At 41.6% G+C, this 22,735-nt stretch overlaps 1 protein-coding gene across 1 annotated transcript in view; it reads right to left on the bottom strand.

Moving 5' to 3' along the window:
- LOC126184532 (alpha-aminoadipic semialdehyde synthase, mitochondrial) overlaps nucleotides 1-22,735 on the bottom strand; it is a 207,159-nt gene that overhangs the window by 33,273 nt on the left and 151,151 nt on the right. Inside the window, exon 17 of the mRNA XM_049926937.1 lies at nucleotides 17,963-18,139. Coding sequence (XP_049782894.1) covers nucleotides 17,963-18,139 — 177 coding nt within the window. The remainder of the gene's footprint in view (nucleotides 1-17,962; nucleotides 18,140-22,735) is intronic.

Here is a 22,735-nt window from a genome sequence, read left to right as displayed (position 1 = left end):
TAGTTATGTGCTTCATTGCATTCATAGAAAAGAAATCTTTTGTTGTATCTCAAACAATAAAAGACTATCTCCAGATTTTAGAATCAGGTATCTTGACAAGGTTTTGCAAAACAATAATTTAAAAAGTATGCAATAATGACAATGAAAGGGGTTTCCAATTGGGAACTGGGAATACACAGAGCATTTTTGGAGGTTTTTTTTGTGTGAAAGTGTGTTAGATTTGATGCTAAAAAATAGACCTAGTCAGTTTGAGGACATTCATATACAGACTGCAGCCAGTAAATACAATGCAGTGATTGCAAAACGGGACAAAGACCTTCATACACAATTAGGAAAGTCTATGATGATGGTAAATTTGATATGGAGGTCACCTCTTATCTTTTCATTTAATTCAGTTAATGAACATGCTGAGGAACTGTACCTCAAGCTGAATCAAACTTGAGGTTAAGCATTGGTACTAGAAAAGTGACTGATGATGGCAGAGCCTCTTTGGAATACAAACAATACCAATAGAAACTGACATTTTAAAAGGTGAAGTCCTTGAATGGCATTGTTTAACAATTTTATTGCCAGAAACAATTACTTTCATCTCTTCACAGATGCCCAGTTTTTGTTACTGTTAGTCACCCTCATACAACAAACAGGATTTATAACTTTTTCTGCAAGTGCAAGCCATGTGTCGTCACAGTCTCACAATTGTTTTTTATCTTTGACCACTTAAAATGTTATAGTATGCTACTTGGTGTACAGGGCTGTGAAGATGAACAGTGGTAAATAGAATTGGTCTTCTGTGAACAAATGAAAGGGACTGTGTTTGGCAGTTGAATGCTGAAATATCAAAAACTTCTTGACGAACAGCACCTACTACACAAAAGGTAAAAATACAAACCAAGAAATCACATATACACAGATATTTGAGGAACCTAAAATATGTACTACAGAGAAATGCTTCTGAAGTATCTTTCACAAAACCTTAAGAAACTTTTCCTTGTATACAACACCTGTTTTCATCACAAAACTTGGCAGCCACTCATTTGCTAACATATGGACCAAAATAGATAAGGTACTTTTAAAATAAAGTAAATAGGATTGTAATCACTCACTTGACATACCACTGTGAAGATGAGTGCTACAGCAATCAATCTGCGAAGTGTTGCAAATTATATGAAATCACAAAATTTCAACAACGCCACAGGGCCTGCCAGGATACTTGTCAGATTCCATACAATGTATGCAACTGAATTAGCTCCACTTAACCTTAATTTACCACAGATTCCTTAATCAGTTCACAGTGGTTACATTCACTCACACAAAAGGCAACTAAACTAATCCCCAAAATTCCAAAATCACTGCCTTACATCACAGAACCCATCCATAGCAGAGTGCAAACATGATGTCCTACTTGGAAGACACCCACTTTATCTATAGCAACAAAAATGGATTTCAAAACCACTAAATACGTAAAATACAATTTATGCTTCCCATATTACACAAAGAGCTAAGGTAGGTTTGCAAATAGATTGAAAACTTCTTGACAGACAGAATTGAGGATGGATGAAAACTTATTCACACCAACAGATGTGTTTTTAAGTGTATACTAGGTTAATGAGATGAGATTATTACTGTTCACTGGTCATATCACATACACTGACAAAAAAAAAGGGGGATCGCAACATGAAGAGAACATAAAAAAAATTGATAGGCGTGTTTCTTCATCTGAAAGATAATATCTGTCAAAATTTCATGCCAAATGCATAAGAGTGGCGCTAGTAGTGCCACTATAAGCACGCAGTTTAGGTTTGCTGTAACTACACACTGTAGTGCTCATAAGCGTTAGTTACCTTTGAGATTGGATGTGGTGAGTTGATATTGGTCAAGAATGCCTTTAAGCCAACAAAAACACCACTATCGACACCTCACATGGTTTGAACAAGGTCATGAAGTAGGGCTACTAGAACCTGGACATTCCTTCTGCAATACTGCAGAAAGACTTGCCAAGATCCTGCACATGATTGCTGACAACAGTAGTCACAAATATATATGGTTGCAAGAAGGCCAGGTACATGGCATTACTGAAAGGGAAGACAATCATGTTGAGCACATGGCTCTGGCACATCGTACTGTATCTGATAGCAACATAGTGACACTACGAAATATGTTACAAATCAGTTACTTCTAGTACAGCTTCAAGCCAGATGCCCTGTAGGGTGCATTCCACTGACCCCAAACAACTGCCATTTGTGACTTCAGTGATGTCAAGTGAGAGCTACGTAATTGGAGGGCAGACAGGAGGTCTGTTGTGTTTCCTGATTAAAGCTGGTTCTGCCTCAGTGCCAGTGATGGACATGTGTTGCTTAGAAAGAGGCCAGTTGAGGACCTGCACACAACCTGTCTGCATGGAAGACACATTGAACTTACACATGGAGTTATGGTCTTGGATTCAATTTTGTATGGTGGCCGGAGTACTCTCATTGTCATCCCACACACACTGACTGCAAATTTGTATGTCAACTGGTGACTTGATCTATTGTGCTGCTATTTATGAACAGCATTCCAGGAGGTTTCTTCCAACAGGATAACACTCACCCACATACCGCTGTCATAATCCAACGTGCTCTACAGTGTGTTGACATGTTGTCTTAACCTGTTCTAACAGCAGATCTGTCTCCCATAAAGCACATATGGGACATCATCAGACGACATCTCCATTGTCACCCACAACCAACATTAACCACCCCTTCATTGCAGGGGCAACAGCCTGGATGATTGACTGATCTGTCCTTGTAACACTAACCAAAACAGCCTTGCTGTGCTGGTACTGTGAACAGCTGAAAGCAAGGGGAAACTACAGCCGTAATTTTTCCCGAGGGCATGCAGCTTTACTGTATGGTTAAATGTTGATGGCGTCCTCTTGGTAAAATATTCTGGAGGTAAAATAGTCCCCCATTCGGGCCTCCGGGTGGGGACTACTCAGGAGGACGTCGTTATCAGGAGAAAGAAAACTGGCATTCTACGGATCGGAGCATGGAATGTCAGATCCCTTAATCGGGCAGGTAGGTTAGAAAATTTAAAAAGGGTAATAGATAGTTTGAAGTTAGATATAGTGGGAATTAGTGAAGTTCGGTGGCAGGAGGAACAAGGATTTTGGTCAGGTGAATACAGGGTTATAAATACAAAATCAAATTGGGGTAATGCAGGAGTAGGTTTAATAATGAATAAAAAAATAGGAGTGCGGGTAAGCTGCTTCCACCAGCATAGTGAACGCATCATTGTGGCCAAGATAGATACGAAGCCCACGCCTACTACAGTAGTACAAGTTTATATGGCAACTAGCTCTGCAGATGATGAAGAAATTGATGAAATGTATGATGAGATAAAAGAAATTATTCAGGTAGTGAAGGGAGACGAAAATTTAATAGTCATGGGTGACTGGAATTCGAGAGTAGGCAAAGGGAGAGAAGGAAACATAATGGGTGAATATGGATTGGGGGAGAGAAATGAAAGAGGAAGCCGTCTGGTAGAATTTTGCACAGAGCATAACTTACTCATAGCTGACACTTGGTTCAAGAATCATGAAAGAAGGTTGTATACATGGAAGAATCCTGGAGATACTAGAAGGTATCAGATAGATTATATAATGGTAAGACAGAGATTTAGGAACCAGGTTTGAAATTGTAAGACATTTCCAGGGGCAAATGTGGACTCTGACCACAATCTATTGGTTATGAACTGTAGATTAAAACTGAAGAAACTGCAAAAAGGTGGGAATTTAAGGAGATAGGACCTGGAAAAACTGGCTAAACCAGAGGTTGCACAGAGTTTCAGAGAGAGCTTAAGCGCACAATTGACAGGAATGGGGGAAAGAAATACAGTAGAAGAAGGATGGGTAGCTCTGAGGGATGAAGTAGTGAAGGCAGCAGAGGATCAAGTAGGTAAAAAGACGAGGGCTAGTAGAAATCCTTGGGTAACAGAAGAAATATTGAATTTAATTGATGAAAGGAGAAAATATAAAAACGCAGTAAATGAAGCAGGCAAAAATGAATACAAATGTCTCAAAAATGAGATCGACAGGAAGTGCAAAATGGCTAAGCAGGGATGGCTAGGGGACAAATGTAAGGATGTAGAGGTGCATATCACTAGGGGTAAGATAGATACTGCCTACAGGAAAATTAAAGAGACCTTTGGAGAAAAGAGAGCCACTTGTATGAATATCAAGAGCTCAGATGGAAACCCAGTTCTAAGCAAAGAAGGGAAAGCAGAAAGGTGGAAGGAGTATATAGAAGGTCTATACAAGGGCGATGTACTTGAGGACAATATTATGGAAATGGAAGAGGATGTAGATGAAATGGGAGATACGATACTGCGTGAAGAGAGTGACAGAGCACTGAAAGGCCTGAGTCGAAACAAGGCCTCGGGAGTAGACAACATTCCATTAGAACTACTGACAGCCTTGGGAGAGCCTGTCCTGACAAAACTCTACCATCTGGTAAGCAAGATGTATGAGACAGGTGAAATACCCTCAGACTTCAAGAAGAATATAATAATTCCAATCCCAAAGAAAGCAGGTGTTGACAGATGTGAAAATTACTGAACTATCAGTTTAATAAGTCACAGCTGCAAAATACTAACACAAATTCTTTACAGACGAATGGAAAAACTAGAAGAAGCCAACCTTGGGGAAGATCAGTTTGGATTCTGTAGAAATGCTGGAAGACGTGAGGCAATACTGACCTTACGGCTTATCTTAGAAGCTAGATTAAGGAAAGGCAAACCTACGTTTCTAGCATTTGTAGACTTAGAGAATGCTTTTGACAATGTTGACTGGAATACTCTCTTTCAAGTTGTAAAGGTGTCAGGGGTAAAACACAGGGAGCGAAAGGCTATTTACAATTTGTACAGAAACCAGGTGGCAGTTATAAGAGTCGAGGAACATGAAAGGGAAGCAGTGGTTGGGAAGGGAGTGAGACAGAGTTGTAGCCTCTCCCTGATGTTATTCAATCTGTATACTGAGCAAGCAGTGAAGGAAACAAAAGAAAAATTTGGAGTAGGTATTAAAATCCATGGAGAAGAAATAAAAACTTTGAGGTTCACCGATGACATTATAATTCTGTCAGAGACAGCAAAGGACTTGGAAGAGCAGTTGAACGGAATGGATAGTGTCTTGAAAGGAGGATATAAGATTAACATCAACAAAAGCAAAATGAGGATTATGGAATGTAGTCGAATTAAGTTGGGTGATGCTAAGGGAATTAGATTAGGAAATGAGACACTTAAAGTAGTAAGGGAGTTATGATATTTGGGGAGCAAAATAACTGATGATGGTTGAAGTAGAGAGGATGTAAAATGTAGACTGACAATGGCAAGGAAAGCCTTTCTGAAGAAGAGAAATTTGTTAACATTGAGTATAGATTTAAGTGTTAGGAAGTCATTTCTGTAAGTATTTGTATGGAGCGTAGCCATGTATGGAAGTGAAACATGGACGATAAATAGTTTGGACAAGAAGAGAATAGAAGCTTTTGAAATGTGGTGCTACAGAAGAATGCTGAAGATTAGATGGGTAGATCACATAACTAATGAGGAGGTATTGAATAGAATTGGGGAGAAGAGGAATTTGTGGTACAACTTGACTAGAAATAGGGATCAGTTGGTAGGACATGTTCTGAGGCATCAAGGGATCACAAATTTAGCATTGGAGGGCACCGTGGAGGGTAAAAATCATAGAGGGAGACCAAGAGATGAATACACTAAGCAGATTCAGAGGGATGTAGGTTGCAGTGGGTACTGGGAGATGAAGAAGCTTGCACAGGATAGAGTAGCTTGGAGAGCTGCATCAAACCAGTCTCAGGACTGAACACCACAACAACAACAACCTAGACAAATGTATTCCCAAAATCTGACAACTCTACATTAATCAGTTTTTGGTGCTGGATTGTTTCTGTCGGTGTATTATTGATGTCAGAGATCACTTGGGTTTCAGTGTTAGCCTTTCACTGGTGATTTGGTCATCTATGAGGAAACATTATCTGTTAAAGTTCATTGTCTGACCTGGACAAAATATCAGTTTGGTACAAAAATGGAAACTAGCTCATATTATAAATAAATACAATGCTGTGTGCTTCGCAGAATATAAATATGTAATAGCCTTTGGCTGCTGGTTTAATAAGACACAATTGGAGTCAATTATGTCAATCAAATACCTGTGATAACATGAAATACAACTATCACACAGGCCCAGCTGTATGTAAGGCAAATGATATGCACCAGTTTCTTGGTAAGCTAGTGGGAAACTACTGTTGTTCTATAAAGTTAGTCTTCTACAAGACAATTGTATGGACCATAGAGGAACATTACTCACGTATGTGCAAGCTATTTCAGTTTGGACTAACATCACACATCAAGCATGCACACAGATGGGCAGTGTTAATAATCACAGGTCTCTTTGCCTCATGGGAAAGTAATAGAACTGTTGAGAAGGTGCTCTAAAATCCATTTCATTCTATCTCAGAGATACTCCATTAGGTTGACACCACAGATACAGGAGAGAAAATCAATTTAATTCATTCTGTTATAATCACCTGTCTAATGTGTGGAAGGAAACATTGTAAAACTAAAACAGGAAATTACTAATCATGGCCATTATAGTCAATTATCTAGTATATCCAGATACATTTCAGTATTTATCACTGAAGGAACTAAACAAATTTACTAAAATAAAACTATACTGAACATAGAGCTAAATGTTAATAAAGTTGTTTCTTCAGATATTTATCTGGAGTGTTGCCTTACATGGAAGCGAAATGCAGATGAGAATCAGTTTGAACATGAAGAGAATAGAAGCTTTTGAAATGTCATGTTACAGATAAAGGTTGAAGATTAGAGGGGTAGTTCATGTAGCAACAAAGAGGTACTGAATAGAATTGGGGAGAAAATAAATTGTGGCACAGCTTAACCAAAAGGAGGATCAATTGATAGGACACATTCTGAGACATCAAGGGACCATCAGTTTAGTATTGGAGGGAAGAGGGGTGGGAGGGGGGTGTACGAAAATTGTAGAGGGAGACCAAGGGATGAATATAGTTAGCAAGTTCAAATGGATGTAGGTTATTCAGAGATGAAGAAGCTTGTAAAGAATTGAGTAGCATGGAGAGCTGCATCAAACCATTCTTTGGACTGAAGAGCATAACAACAACAGCACTGAGCAAACAGTAATTGAAGCTGTGCTGTCTGTTACTGAATTGTGACCAATAAGCTTGTAATTCAGTGCTCTGGTCATATTAGGCAGTCTACTATTTATTATCACTGTGTATGACCTTCTTCTGTCTGGCAGTTACACACATGAACTACTATTGTAGCAGGACTCCATGTATAATTTATTTTCACCGAATGATGCTGGTGTAACATTGAGTTACCAAGAGGGAACTGCTGCTGCGATGTGTTCCTCTATCTCTCTGTAGTAATAATAAGATATTTCTGGTATGGTGGTCTACACATTCTGCAAATGCAGGTTCATTTTAGCCATTCTGTCTGAGAGTACACTGGTAAATTCCCAAAAGTTTTTTGTAATAAATGAGGCACACTCGCCTTGATAAAAGTGGGAAATCTAATGTTACATAACAGATTGTGCTGCAAAGTATTAATCTGGCAAGCATAAATAAGTCAATAATAAATGAAAAGTTGAGTTCTGATTTAATACTACTTCTGAGCCCATGTACAAGAGGATTCATTTCATGCTCCCTGCAGCATATGACTGTTCCTCTAAAATATGGTAATATAGCCATCTTCTCATCTATAACCAAGAAAATGAAAATTATCTTGTTTAGATAACACAGTCAGTTGGAGTTCAACAAAAGTAGTTTGAGTAATGAAATTGAATTATACATTGGCAACAAATTGGTAAAGAAAGAGTCTAGTGTAAAATTCCTTGGCGTAACAATCCAAAGTAACCTGAAATGGGACACACATATTGACTCCCTAGTAACTAAGTTGTCAAAAAATATATTTGCAATCAGTACTATTAGCAAAGTTCTGTAAAGACACTGTAGTCCTAAAGACGTATGAAACAAGTAAAGAACTACACAAACAACTAAATAACACGTTGGTCCACATCTGGCCCTTATGGAAGCATTTATACGGATTGGCATTGATCGATAGGGTTGTTGCATGTTCTCCTGAGGGATATCATGCCAAATTCTCTCTAGTTGGCGCGTTAGATCGTCAAAATCCCGAGCTGGTTGGAGGGCTCTACATGTAATGCTCCAAATACTGGGGAGAAATCCGGCGACCTTGCTGGTAAGCATGAAGAAAAACAGTAGGAATTCTGGCCATGTGCGGGTGGGCACTATTCTACTGAAATGTAACCCAGGATGGGTTGCCATGAATGACAACAATACGGGGCGTAGAATATCGTCGATGTACAGTTGTGCTGTAAGTGTGCTGCGAATGACAACCACAGGAATCCTGCTATGAAATGAATTGGCACCCCAGACAATCATCCCTGAATGTCGGATCGTATGGCAGGCAACAGTCACGTTGGTATGCCACAGTTGTCTGGGGCGTCTCCAGAAACGTTTTTTCCTGGTCATCGGGACTCAGTTCGAAGCGGGACTCATTACTGAAGACATTTCTACTCCAGTCAACGAGATTCCAGGCCGAATGTGCCCGACACCACCGTAATGGGCTTGTTGATGTACAGACGTCAATGGTAGTTGGCTCAAGGAGCGCCGTAAGTTCAGACTCATTTCTGTGAGCCGCCTATTAATGGCCCTCGTCGTCACTGAAGCCCTAGTTGTACGTTGGCTCGGTGATAATGATGAACCCCGGGGCTGTCTGACGATTGCTCGGTCCTCTCGTTCAGTCGTCTCTCTGGGTCGACCGCTTCCTTCTTGACGCTGTGTTCAGCCAAGGTTCACACATTCCTGCCAATATCGTTGAATACTGGCATCGCTCCTGTTCAGATGTCGAGCGATTCGCCGATTACTCCAATCGGCTAGTTTGTCCTCTCTCAAATGCCCTCGATTTCCTGAATATTATCGTTTGTGGTCAGTGTCGATGGCCTTCCTTCCCGACTAGCATCACCACACGTCTTGGTCAAACTGTTCGCATCGTTTCACTACGGCTGGATGCGGAGACTGCATTTGGTTCATATACCGCCAGAATTTCACGGTGAATTTGTGTGACATTCAGACGTTTTGCTTATAAGAATCGTACTGCCCGCGTACTTCAACTTTGGGGTACGTTTCCTGCTGTCGTGTCATTCCACTCGCTCACTGTGATGTTCCTATTATCCTATCGCAGCAGACCTATGTCTGCAGGACACTTGTAACACGTACTCTCTTCTGACAATGCGCCACTCTTGTTGCACAATGATCTTAATGTAGGAAAACAAAAAATGGTTCAAATGGCTCTGAGCACTATGAGACTCAACATCTTAGGTCATAAGTCCCCTAGAACTTAGAACTACTTAAACCTAACTAACCTAAGGACATCACACACACCCATGCCCGAGGCAGGATTCGAACCTGCGACCGTAGCAGTCCCGCGGTTCCGAACTGCAGCGCCAGAACCGCTAGACCACCGCGGCTGGCGTAGGAAAACATGTGTAACTTACTTTTCGAAGTGCCTACATACACTACTCGCCATTAAAATTGCTACACCACGAAGATGACGAGCTACAGACGCGAAATTTAACCAACAGGAAGAAGATGCCGTGATATGCAAATGATTAGCTTTTCAGAGCATTCACACAAGGTTGGCGCCGTTGGTGACACCTACAACGTGGTGACATGAGGAAATTTTCCAACCGATTTCTCATACACAAACAGCAGTTGACCGGCGTTGCCTGGTGAAACGTTGCGATGGCTCGTGTAAGGAGGAGAAATGCTTACCATCACGTTTCCGACTTTGATAAAGTCGGATTGTAGCCTATCGCGATTGCGGTTTATCGTATCGCGACATTGCTGCTCGCGTTGGCCGAGATCCAATGACTGTTAGCAGAATATGGAATCGGTGGGTTCAGAAGGGTAATACAAAACGCCGTGCTGGATCCCAACGGCCTCGTATCACTAGCAGTCGAGATGACAGGCATCTTATCCACATGGCTGTAACGGATCGTGCAGCCACGTCTCGATCCCTGAGTCAACAGATGGGGACGTTTGCAAGACAACAACCATCTGCACGAACAGTTCGATGACGTTTGCAGCAGCATGGACTATCAGCTCGGAGACCATGGCTGCGGTTACCCTTGACGCTTCATCACAGACAGGAGCGCCTGCGATGGTGAATTCAACGACGAACCTGGGTGCACGAATGGCAAAACGTCATTTTCTCGGATGAATCCAGGTTCTGTTTACAGCATCATGATGGTCGCATCCGTGTTCGGCGACAAAGCGGTGAACGCACATTGGATGTGTGTATTCGTCATCGCCATACTGGCGTATCACCCGGCGTGATGGAATGAGGTGCCATTGGTTACACGTCTCGGTCACCTCTTGTTCGCATTGACGGCACTTTGAATAGTGGACGTTACATTTCAGATGTGTTACGACCCGTGGCTCTACCCTTCATTCGATCCCTGCTTAACCCCACAATTCAGCAGGATAATGCACGACCGCATGTTGCAGGTCCTGTACGGGCCTTTCTGGATACAGAAAATGTTCGACTGCTGCCCTGGCCGGCACATTCTCCAGATTTCTCACCAAATGAAAACGTCTGGTCAATGGTGGCTGAGCAGCTGGCTCGTCACAGTACGCCAGTCACTACTCTTGATGAACTGTGGTATCGTGTGGAAGCTGCATGGGCAGCTATACCTGTACACGCTAGCCAAGCTCTGTTTGACCCAATTCGCAGGCGTATCAAGGCCGTTATTACGGCCAGAGGTGGTTGTTCTGGGTACTGATTTTTCAGGGTCTATGCACCAAAATTGCGTGAAAACGTAATCACATGTCAGTTCTAGTATAATATTATTTGTCCAATGAATACCCGTTTATCATCTGCATTTCTTCTTGGTGTAGCAATTTTAATGGCCAATAGTGTATATGCCCTCTCTCAAGTGCTGATATCGGCGTATAATGTTCGCGTGCCTGTCTGTGAGGTATAGTTACTGACCACATGAGTAAATGGAATGAAATTCGCGAAGACCGCTACGTTATCGACATGTTCACAATTTACTATCCTTGCCAGCTGCTCGGTGACACTGCGTTGCAGCGTCACTCACTCATCCATCGGCTGCCAAAGTTTACTATTTTGCATTTTCCGTCGATACCTGTATGAATATCAATTTGTGACCAATTTACATAATTCCTTCGTGGTGCGTCTTTTTTGTGTTAGAGTGTATATATTGAACGATAAACTGTATCGAGGCATTGGCCACATTGAAACACGTATATTGTGTGGCGGCGATGGTGAGGCATTGCACAATCTCTGACCAGAGAGCATAGAGTTCAGTACAGTTGCGAGAGAGTAATAGCGCGCGAGTGTTCAGTTTGTTGCGAGATGCAGTAGTAGTTAGTTGCGAGCCGCGAGAGTATGCAGTCGGTTGAGAGTTTGCAGTGCAGTTGCATGTAGGCAGTCTGTGCTAGTAGCGCGCGAGAGACAGTCGGGTTGTGTGTGAGGAGTCGGCGGGCACCGACATGGCTCTGGTCAAGATTCAGGACGAGGTATATTGTTAAATAAGGTAATGAAGCAGCTTTGCGCACAGCTAATAATGTAATGGATCTTAAGTGTATTTAATTTGTTCAAGAATCGCCCCAATAATAATTTTGTTTTTTAAACCAAGCATTTTAACAAACAATCCTTTTTTGAAATAATATCTCCCTTGCATTTCCTTAAAGAAAAGTTTTTACTTAAGTTCAAAGAATTTTTACGAAGCATTTCCTCCAAGCTATGGCGAAAAATAAGAGCAGATGCAGTTTTATTGAGGTAAGAATTTGAGTTTAATCAGGGCCTAAAGATCGACATTTCGGTCTATTTGCGTTTTCATTGTCACTGGGATTTCATTATCATTGAATTGTCTTACATTTTTGTGGGCAGCTTACACCTGGGTCAGATTGCTACTTCTCATTTAATTGTCATTGTCAATAAATTATTTTATTTGCTGGGAGGTTACACTAGGTTCTATTCTCGTTAACATTTCAAATTATTGTCATTTTAAGAAAATTTCTGGGGAGGTTACAACATTATGAGCGATTTTTGGGATATTTTCCTCGGGATTACAAACGAATTCTGCACTCAGCTTCTCCGACTTACGAGAATTTAATTCGAGTAAATTTATGAAGGACTTCGAAAAGTAAATTCCACTTTATTATGAAGGACCAACTAAGTTTTAGTGGATACTTCACTACACTTGAAAGTGACGCGGATATATGACACTATTTTCATTGTAGTCACCAAGTCAACTTAAACAACGGTCGGAAAGTTCTATTATTTTTTCAGTTCTTGGACGATAGAAATCCGTTCCTTGATCGCGGAGCCATTCGAGAACCGCTGTGTGAACGTCCTCATTGGTGGAAAATATCTTTCTTTTCAGTTTTTTTTTCCCTCGATTCCCTAAATATTATCGTCTGTGGTCAATGTCGATGGCGTTCCTTCCCGACTAGCATCACCCACGTCTTGGTCAAACTGTTCGCATCATTTCACTACGGCTGGATGCGGAGACTGCATTTGGTTCATATACCACCAGAATTATACGGTGAATTTGTGTGACATTCAGACGTTTTGCCCATAAGAATCGTACTGCCCGCATACTTCAACTCTGGGGTACGTTTCCCGCTATCGTGTCATTCCACTCGCTCACTGTAATGTTCCTATTATCCTATCGCAACAGACCTATGTCTGCAGGACACCTGTAAGACGTACTCTCTTCTGACAATGCGCCACTCTTGTTGCACAATGATCTTGGCGTAGGACAACATGTGTAACTTACTTTTCGAAGTCCCTACATATAAGTTTTAGAAAGAAGCCAGTTTTCCACCTAGCTCGTTGTACAGTACCGCTACTAAATAAGTAACCTCTGAAGAACTGTGCAACTGCTGCTTCATTAATCAATAGCACCAACACAATGAAATAGTGTAAATCATTTTGCTCTGAACACTACTCTACAAGAAAAGAAAAATATTTGACCTGATGACGAGAACGAAAACGTGTTTGGTAGGGCAAGATATTATTAAAAGGTAGAATACTAGAGCCAATGAACGTTATGTATGTGTGTTCTGTTCTGCAATATATAACGAGAGTCAAATGGAAACCAAACACTGCCACAACGACACCATGGAATGGTTACATTCAAAAGTAATCATCACACGCGTCAGGACATTTATCCCACTGGGAGAGACGACACATTCAGTTTAAGTTCCGTAGAACGCGGTCGGCCGCTGACGGTCCACAACCGCACTCACTCGTGCACTTCCTCGTCCGACTGAAACCGACATACACGCCTGTCTTTCATCAGGTCGCCAATGATGTGAAAACCGCACGGTGAAAAATCCGAGTTGTACGGACGATGTTGCAGCGCTGAAGCGTAGCCTTCGTACGATTGGCAGTGTGGAGGCACACGTTATCGTGCAACAGGATGCTTGTGACAGTTTCTTCAAAGTGTCTTCACTGCGCTACGCATTGATTGTGGTTCCACGCTCGAGGAACTCTTCGAGGAGAGGGCCTCTGCAGTCGAAGAACAAGGTCATCATGACCTTCCTGGAACTTGTGTGAATAGTTTTGGATTTCTTTGGCAGGGGAGATGTGGGGTGTTTCCGCTGTTGGCTTTGCCGTTTCTCCTTGGGCTTTCGGAATGCTGTCAGATGGAATCATCCTGCTTCACGCTAACGTCCGTCACCACACTTCCAGTCGGGCGAAGGCTACGCTTCACCGATTTGGTTGGGAAACATTGCGATATCCTTTGCACAGTCCGAATCATTCACCGTGTGATTTTCACATCTTTGATGAACTGAAGGAAGACATGTCTGGAAGTCGGTTTCTGAATCGGTAGAGGATGTGCCAAGAGTTGTGGAACGATCAGCGGCCGCCTGTGGTATAGGAAACAGGGACTGATCGTCTCGTCTCTCAGTGAGATAAATGTCTTAACGCCGATGGCGATTACTTTTGAATGGAACCATTCCATTGTACCGTTGTGGCGAGTGCTTGGTTTTCATTTGACTGCCCCTTATAGATGTTTGTATGATTGCACAGTGATAGTTTTCTGTGATAGAGTATTTAAATAATGTGGTTTTGACGATACATATTATATATAATTCAAAATAATGCTAATGTTACCGCAAATCTGCGAAATCATTAAAAAAAAAAGGTCGTGCTGCTGCCAGTTATGCTCAAGTCACGTCTGGTGACATTTTAAAGAACAATTAACTTGCTCTGGAAGGGCCTGCAAAGTGCAAAATTTGCAGGGGTTATACTATCTAAAGAAACATTATCAAGGGATTCATATGTAATAGTTATGCAGAAATAAAAATATTAGCACATGATAAGAGGGAAATGGGAGAATTGAATCAACCCCAAAACAAATGCTTGTACATATACTTCTTTTATAGTTTTTACTCTCGACACTTAAGGGTAGAGCGGGCTATTGAAGTTCTGACCAATTGTGGAGTCAAATACCATGCAGGCATGTAGTGGGGCAAAGAGAGTCCCTGTTGGGAACACTTGGGAGGAGATTTACAATTTTTGCATTTGCCTCACAATCAAGAAAAACCCATAGGCAGAAACAGAGAATAGGGAGCAGTATGTCCTAGACAGAATTATTAAAAGCTTAGAGTGTATGTTGCTGTGTTTATGTGATTAAAGTCAACGACTTGCTAGATACTGCATGGTATCTATGACAGTGCCAATCGCAAGCTATACGATTGTCCTATTTTCATACATATAACAACGCTGATACAAGATCATATGAATATTTGTGCCACACATGAAATGTTATGTGTCAGTTACGATTTACTCCACCCAGATCAAGGTGGTTAATATACACTATGTGATCAAAAGTATCCAGACACCTCAAAAAAAATACGTTTTTCATATTAGGTGCACTGTGCTGCCACCTACTGCCACATATTCCACATCAGCAGCCTCAGTAGTCATTAGACATCGTGAGAGAGCAGAATGGGGCGCTCCGCAAATCCCACGGACTTCGAACGTGGTCAGGTGATTGAGTGTCACTTGTGTCATACGTCTGTACTCGAGATTTCCACACTCCTAACCATTCCTAGGTCAACTGTTTCCGATGTGATAGTGAAGTGGGGGGTTGGGTTGTTTGGGGGAAGAGACCAAACAGCGAGGTCATCGGTCTCATCGGATTACGGAAGAATGGGGAAGGAAGTCGGCTGTGCCCTCTCAAAGGAACCATCCCGACATTTGCCTGCAGCGATTTAGGGAAATCACGGAAAACTTAAATCAGGATGGCCGGACGCGGGATTTATGCGTCGTCCTCCCGAATGCGAGTCCAGTGGATAGTGAAGTGGAAACGTGAAGAGACACGTACAGCACAAAAGCATATAGGCCGACCTCATCTGTCGACTGACAGAGACCGCCGACAGTTGAAGAGGGGCGTATTGTGTAATAGGCATCTATCCAGACCATCACACATCACACAGGAATTCCAAACTGCATCAGGATCCACTACAAGTATTATGACAGTTAGGCGGGAGGTGAGAAAACTTGGATTTCATGGTCGAGCGGCTGCTCAAAGGCCACCCATCATGCCGGTAAATGCCAAACGATGCCTCGCTTGGTGTAAGAAGCGTAAACATTGGACGATTGAACAGTGGAAAAACGTGTGTAGTGACGAATCACGGTACACAATGTGGCGATCCGATGTCAGGGTGTGGGTATGGCGAATGGCCAGTGAACGTCATCTGCCAGCGTGTTTAGTGCCAACAGTAAAATTCGGAGGCGGTGGTGTTACGGTGTGGTTTTCATGGAGGGGGCTTGCACCCCTTGTTGTTTTGCGTGTCTCCATCACAGCACAGGCCATCGTTGATGTTTTAAGCATCTTCTTGCTTCCCACTGTTGAAGAGCAATTCGGGGTTACACGACAATAACATCCCTGTAATGGACTCGCCTTCACAGAGTCCTGACCTGAATCCTAGAGAAGACCTTTGGGATGTTTTGGAACGCCGACTTCGCGGCAGGCCTCACCGACCGACATCGATGCCTCTCCTCAGTGCAGCACTGCGTGACGAATGGGCTGCCATTCCTCAAGAAACCTTCCAGCACCTGACTGAATGTATGTCTGCGAGAGTGGAAGCTGTTATCAAGGCTAACGGTGGGCCAACACCATACTGAATTCCAGCATTACCGATGGAGGGCGCCACGAACTTGTAAGTAATTTGCAGCCAGGTGTCTGAATACTTATGATCACATAGAGATCGTACTATCTCTGCAATTTACAAGGTGAGGTGCCCAGCGGTGGGATAGTGTTTTTGAAATCGTCTATATTGTGACGTTGGTTAATATCCCAACTATCACACCCTGCAGCCATTCACCCTTGTAGGCCCTTGCTTGCGAGTTGTTTACGAAAAATATTTCGGAATCTTGCGTGATGTTCAATAGCATTAACATATTAGTGTCATATTGACTGGTGTAATGGATATGATTAGGCCTTAACGTGCAGAACGTTATGGATTTGAAGCGTATCAGGTACTTTAAATTATTTTTTATTTTTAAGTTTTCATCGAAATGACACATAATTATTTTTCCTTCTATTAACTGGTTTAAATGTAATTTTTTATTTCTATTCCTTTGTCACAGCATTTTAATCATCGTATCTACTGCTTCATTTGCTCTCGTTTTTCGTCCTATCATTTCTTTCCAGCTTGAAATCTTTGTTCACGTGATTTTAATTAATTTTATACATTAATTTCGATTTGATTCCTTTCGTTTTATTATCCTATTTTTCGTCCATGTTACTGCATTCATTATTTATATTCCTAATTTTTCTTGATTTTCGTTTTACATATAATCCCTTCTTTTGTTTAAAACTTCTTCTACACATTTTGTCTATAGTGCAATAGGAATTTACGTTATGTTTTAAATGTTTGTACGACGATTGCCATCCAAAAAATGCACATTTCGTAACGAAAAATACATTTTTGATACTGTTGCACAATCAATATAAATAGATTATTTCGTCTTTTGTATTTTAACCGATAGAGTGGCATTTTCAAATATTTAAACATTGGAATAGATAAATATGATTAAATTCACATTCACAAAAATTCCGAACGGAAAAAGAAAGATATAAAGAAAAAATGAGAGGAAATGAAAAAATCATACAATGATTGAAATATCACAAAGGAACAGAAATAAAAATTACATTTAAGCCAGGTACTTGAATAACGATAATGATCGAAGTCATTTTCACAAAGATTTAAAAATAAGAAGAATGTAAAGCATCTAACAAGATTTGAACCCACAATCTTCAACATGTGAAGGTCTTTCCCTAGCCATTACAATACGCAAACAGTTTACAAGAGTCTTCTGTTTTATTGCTATTGAGCAGCACGTAAAATTCCGATTTTTTTTCATCGATTACTCGCAAACGATGGCCCACCATGGTGACTGGTTGCAGGTGTGATACGTGGGATCTTAACCTACATCACCATATAGATGGTTTCAAAAAGTCGATCCCACCGCTGGGGCCTCTCTCCTTGTTAGTGTTCAAAACAATTAACCAATGTAAATATGGACAAACGTCTTGAAGTAGTCAGAGTCTTTCTTAAGCATTGTTTCCTCTCTATCTCCGAACCATAGTTGTCAGTTAGGCCACGATTCCAGGCTCTACCTACATGAAAGGAGAACTTCGTACAGCTAAACCGGCTGCTCGATTCTACTTAATCGCAACGAACAGAGTTGCTCGGTTATTCATTGTCCTCACGCAAAGTCCTCTTAAGGTTTCCAGTACTTAGAAGACTGCTTAGACGTCTCGGAATGTAGGGAAAAGTGAAAGTAAAAAGGAAGCACATACCGTCGAGCAGCATCTTCGTGGCGATGGCGGTGGGGATGCCGACAGCGCGAGACATGGCGGAGTGCCCCGCCGGCGTGCCGTACAGCACCATGTTGATACCACGCTTCTCGCGCCGCCCGTCCGGCCACAGGATGCCCACGTCGTGCCGCAGGATCACCAGGTCACGCTCCGTGCGTTCTGACACACAAAAACAACCTCTGCCTAATCCACCTCTTAAGCGTAAGCTGCATCTTGTCCTGAAATTTTTTATACTAGGTAGGTGCAAAAGTTCGTAGCGTTTTTCTTTTGCATGCTGGTATTATGCAGTCGGCCGCGATTGTAAACAAACGAGAATTTAGACTGCCCGAACGAAGGGAAGCGGTGCGAGGACAAGAGCCCCGCCTCCATCTCGAAGGGCTGCCACCCTGCGTCCGCGTTCTGTGTTTCTACGAAAGCAAAACTGACATAACATTCATGGAAATGAAATTAGCGTTTGGCGTCATTGGCCGGGAGGCCCCTGACGGGGCAGGTCCTGCCGCCTTGGTGCAAGTCTTATTACATTCGACGCCACATTGGGCGATCTGCGCGCCGGATGGGGAGGAAATGATGATGAAGACAACACAACACCCAGTCCCTGAGCGGAGAAAATCCCCGACCCCGCCGGGAATCGAACCCGGGCCCGTAGGACGGCAATCCGTCACGCTGACCACTTTTTGATCGTTGCATTTGGTCTGGGCGGACGTCACATGACATCCGTTCAAGTTGATCTTTGATTCCTTTACTCAGTTTATTTTATTTTATTTTATTTTTTTTATTACAGAGGGCCACCGCCTCTCTGACCGAACACGCTGAGCTACCGTGCCGGCGTCCACTCAGGCCGGCCGGTGTGGCCGAGCGGTTCTAGGCGCTTCGGTCTGGAACCGCGCTACAGCTACGGTCGCAGGTTCGAATCCTGCCTCGGGCATGGATGTGTGTGATGTCCTTAGGTTAGTTAGGTTTAAGTAGTTCTAAGTTCTAGGGGACTGATGACCTCCGACGTTAAGTCCCATAGTGCTCAGAGCCATTTGAACCATTTTTTGAACCGTCCACTCAACTATCGGGGCGGACACATAACATTCATAAGGATCGCTGATTCCTTTTGTGGTGTTGAGAGTTGCATTCGAATCCCTTCATTCGCTCATTCGAAAATAAGAAAAAAGGAAACAAGGAATCCACAACTCAAAGCAAACTGGAGCGCACAAAGCATTTGGTAGTGGTTACAGCGCAACTGTTTGCTGCGGTTGGCAGTGATAGTTCAGACCAGAGCTCTACCAGTATCTCACGCAACCACAATTAAAAACACTCCCAGCCTAAAACTGCCACTGTACAATGTCCGCATAATATTTCGGTCGCTGTTGGTTTATTTATCAATTGCCATTTATTTATTTCTAGCTCACTTGCTATTTGAGTTTACAAATTGTCGTTTTGTCATTTGGAGATAGTGCTTGGAGCTGTGAATGCTATAAAATGGAGTACCAAGTGGAGAAATCAGAACTTTTCCGACATATTCTTCCGTTTGAGTTCAACAGAGGCATGACAGCAGCGGTGGCAGCCATAAATATTTGCGCCGTTCAAATGGTTCAAATGGCTCTGAGCACTATGGGACTCAACTGCTGAGGTCATTAGTCCCCTAGAACTTAGAACTAGTTAAACCTAACTAACCTAAGAACATCACAAACATCCATGCCCGAGGCAGGATTCGAACCTGCGACCGCAGCGGTCTTGCGGTTCCAGACTACAGCGCCTTTAACCGCACGGCCACTTCGGCCGGCTATTTGCGCCGTGTATGGGAATAATGCCGCTGGACAGAGCACGGCAAGAAAATGGTTTTCTCTTTCTAAGGAGGATCGTTTCGATATTAGCAACTCACCACGTTCGCGAAGATCTTCGGGGTTTGATGAAGACGGTTTAATGTATTAATCTCCAATGACCCAGGTCAGTGTACTATAGAACTGGCGAATGTGATGAACTGTGATTAGTCCAGTATCGTGCAACATATGCATGCAATGATGACGGTTCAGAAATCAAGTGTACAGGTACTGCATGCTCTAAGCCAAAATCACAAAAATCGGCGGATGGCCATGCGTGCATCTCTGCTTGCTCGTTATCAGTTGGCTCGTGAACTATCCTGAATCGTTACTGATGACGAGAAATGTTGACTTTGTTGTCTTTATGCTAACGTACGGAAACGAAAGGAATAGTTGAGCCCAAACAAAGCAACAACTCCCCCTATAAAGACCTTCACGCGTCCACAAAAGAAAATGTTATGCACCTGGTGGAACTGCGACGGTGTGGTATACAACGAATTGCTTCTCCAAGCATCACTGCTGGCATTTATTGTCAACAACTGAGACGTCTTGCAGACGCAATCCAAGAACAACGACCAGGAAGACTGCGTGAAGTGATGCTACTCCATGACAACGCCCATCCGCATTCTGCTAGACTTTCTTGTGCCCTGAGATTTTCACCTTTGTCGCTCTCTATCGAAGAACCTTCAAGGAACTTCCTTTCCTGATGAAGATGCGGTTTGAACATGGCTCCACGAGTTCTTCGCCTAAAATCCACGTAATTTTTATATTTGCGGGATCCAAAAGTTACCCCAGCTTTGGCAGACTGTTGTAAACAATGAAGGAGAATATATTATTGATGACTAAAGTCCCTGTTACGAGCATCTGTTGTAATTATTAACCTATAGGAAAACGCTACGAACTTACGTACCAGCCCAACAATTATAATCAAGAAAATTAAGACTCTAAAAATGTTTTCCGGTAACAGATATATACAAATAAAAAAATTAAATAGTCAGACGTGTGTTATCAATCACTGAGCGGGTTGCTCTGAATGGCAAGAGACACTGCCAAATACTTTGGTTTTAAAAACCTTAGTTAATAGTGCCCTGGGGAATGTAATTAACAGTTAAATTAATAAGGTATCTAATCCTAGTTTATTAAGTTTGACAGGTTCACAAAAAGAACCATAAAATTTAAATTACACCTAATAAATTCATAATTTAACTCCAAAATTATAAATAACTGTTTATGCTTATAATATCCACTATTATCAGTGGTATAACTGCAGCTGCTGGCTGCTGATCGAACAACCGACTGGTTTTAATAACCGAGTGTCCAACCGATTGCTTTTTTTTAAAAGTTCAGTTGGCTTTTTTTTTTCAGTCGAATGAAACAACCGAATGAAACTAACCTCTGCAGCAATGTCAGCTGTATGGAAATTTTGATTCACTCTCTCGGTTTCTAGTGACTTCATTTACAAACTTTTTCAGCCTTTTTTTAGAGACAAATAACGTATCTGACTTCCAGAATGCGTGAATAAAAATTATAAATTTAAAATGAAATATTTTCAAAATTCATATATTTATTTAGTTAAATACGAATTTTTCGTACTTTGGCACTAAATGTGGGTTTCTGTTACTTTTTAATGGTTAATAGCTGGTGGTATATTATAAATTTGTGTTGTCAGTAGTTGATATTCATGCAGAAACATTTTTATTTCATTAGCGAAGAAACATTCGTCTTTGATTTGAAACTAATATCATTGAACAGCATTTCATGACACAAAGAGAAATTAGAAGCTACTTTTATAATGTGTTTTTCAAGTACTCATTTTTGTCTAAAATCTGGCTAATTGTTGATCACAGGTAGTAAAAGCTCACTCAAATGTTCATCCACTGCCGTTTCAACCATTAGGTAAGACTAGGCGCCCGCCCGGCGCGGCAAAATTTTAGGGGCGGAAAAAATGAATTTCAAAACAAAAAACGAAAAAACTAAGCAAATGCGGAGAAAAAATGGAAAAAAAGAAAAATTAAAACACTGAACTGTTTTTAAAAGCATACAGTTACTTAGTAAGTCTTTACATACTTCGACGAAAGTGGACACTGAAAAAGATGAAATTTATTCCTCATTCTAAAAATATTTCCATGAAAACAGAAAAGGAATAACATCGGAATTATCCAAATGACCTAATCTGATGTGTTGGCATCGCTACCATCAGTATAGCATAATTTCTAAATTCAAGGAAAAATTCATTCGCACCATGAAATAGTTCCACGCCTTTATTGGCCCATTTTCTTTCAATAAAATAAAATAAATAATTGATGCCAAATTTGTTTGTACTGGTATATTCAACTGAGTTCTAGTTTAAAATGTTGGCACATTCTTCGTATTTCAATTATTTTGAGAATTTTAAAAAATTGAGCACATTTGTTGGCATCAATTAATTTTATTGGAACTAAGGACAAAGCATGAAAACTGAGTACTGTCCCCGGAAAATGAGAACGTTTGCTCACCTTAGGCTAATGATTAAAAGTATAATAGGAGATTTGTATTGTGATGTTGTTGGTGTGAAGGTTGGGGGGGGGGGGCGGATATGGGAGACCTCAATGGTAGTAAAAAAAGAGGGGGCGTCATTTTCAATTCTAGCCTAGCGCGTCAAAACACCTAGCAATGGCCCTGAGCTCATCAGGTAGTTTAGATCAGTATTTAAGCTTATTGTATTTGAACATTGGGTACTGTTACTCACACACAGTCGTCCTCGAAATTGAAGTCAGTATCTTGACACACTCTATTGTTGCTGAGTAGTTTTCTTATGAATATTTCATTCAAAATTCAATAGTCCTTTCAGTCTCTCTTCTCTTGCAGTTCCAACTGCTTTAATTCTGCATCTGCCAAATCCTTTGTAACCAGCAGTGAAACGTCACGTCTGTTTCCGCAGTATTGAGAGCAAACGGATTTTCCAGGA

The sequence above is a fragment of the Schistocerca cancellata genome, chromosome 4 (assembly GCF_023864275.1).
Source record: "Schistocerca cancellata isolate TAMUIC-IGC-003103 chromosome 4, iqSchCanc2.1, whole genome shotgun sequence".
NCBI lineage: Eukaryota > Metazoa > Arthropoda > Insecta > Orthoptera > Acrididae > Schistocerca > Schistocerca cancellata.
Note: the sequence above shows the minus strand (reverse complement) of the source record. Positions and strands in the feature narration are given on the sequence as shown.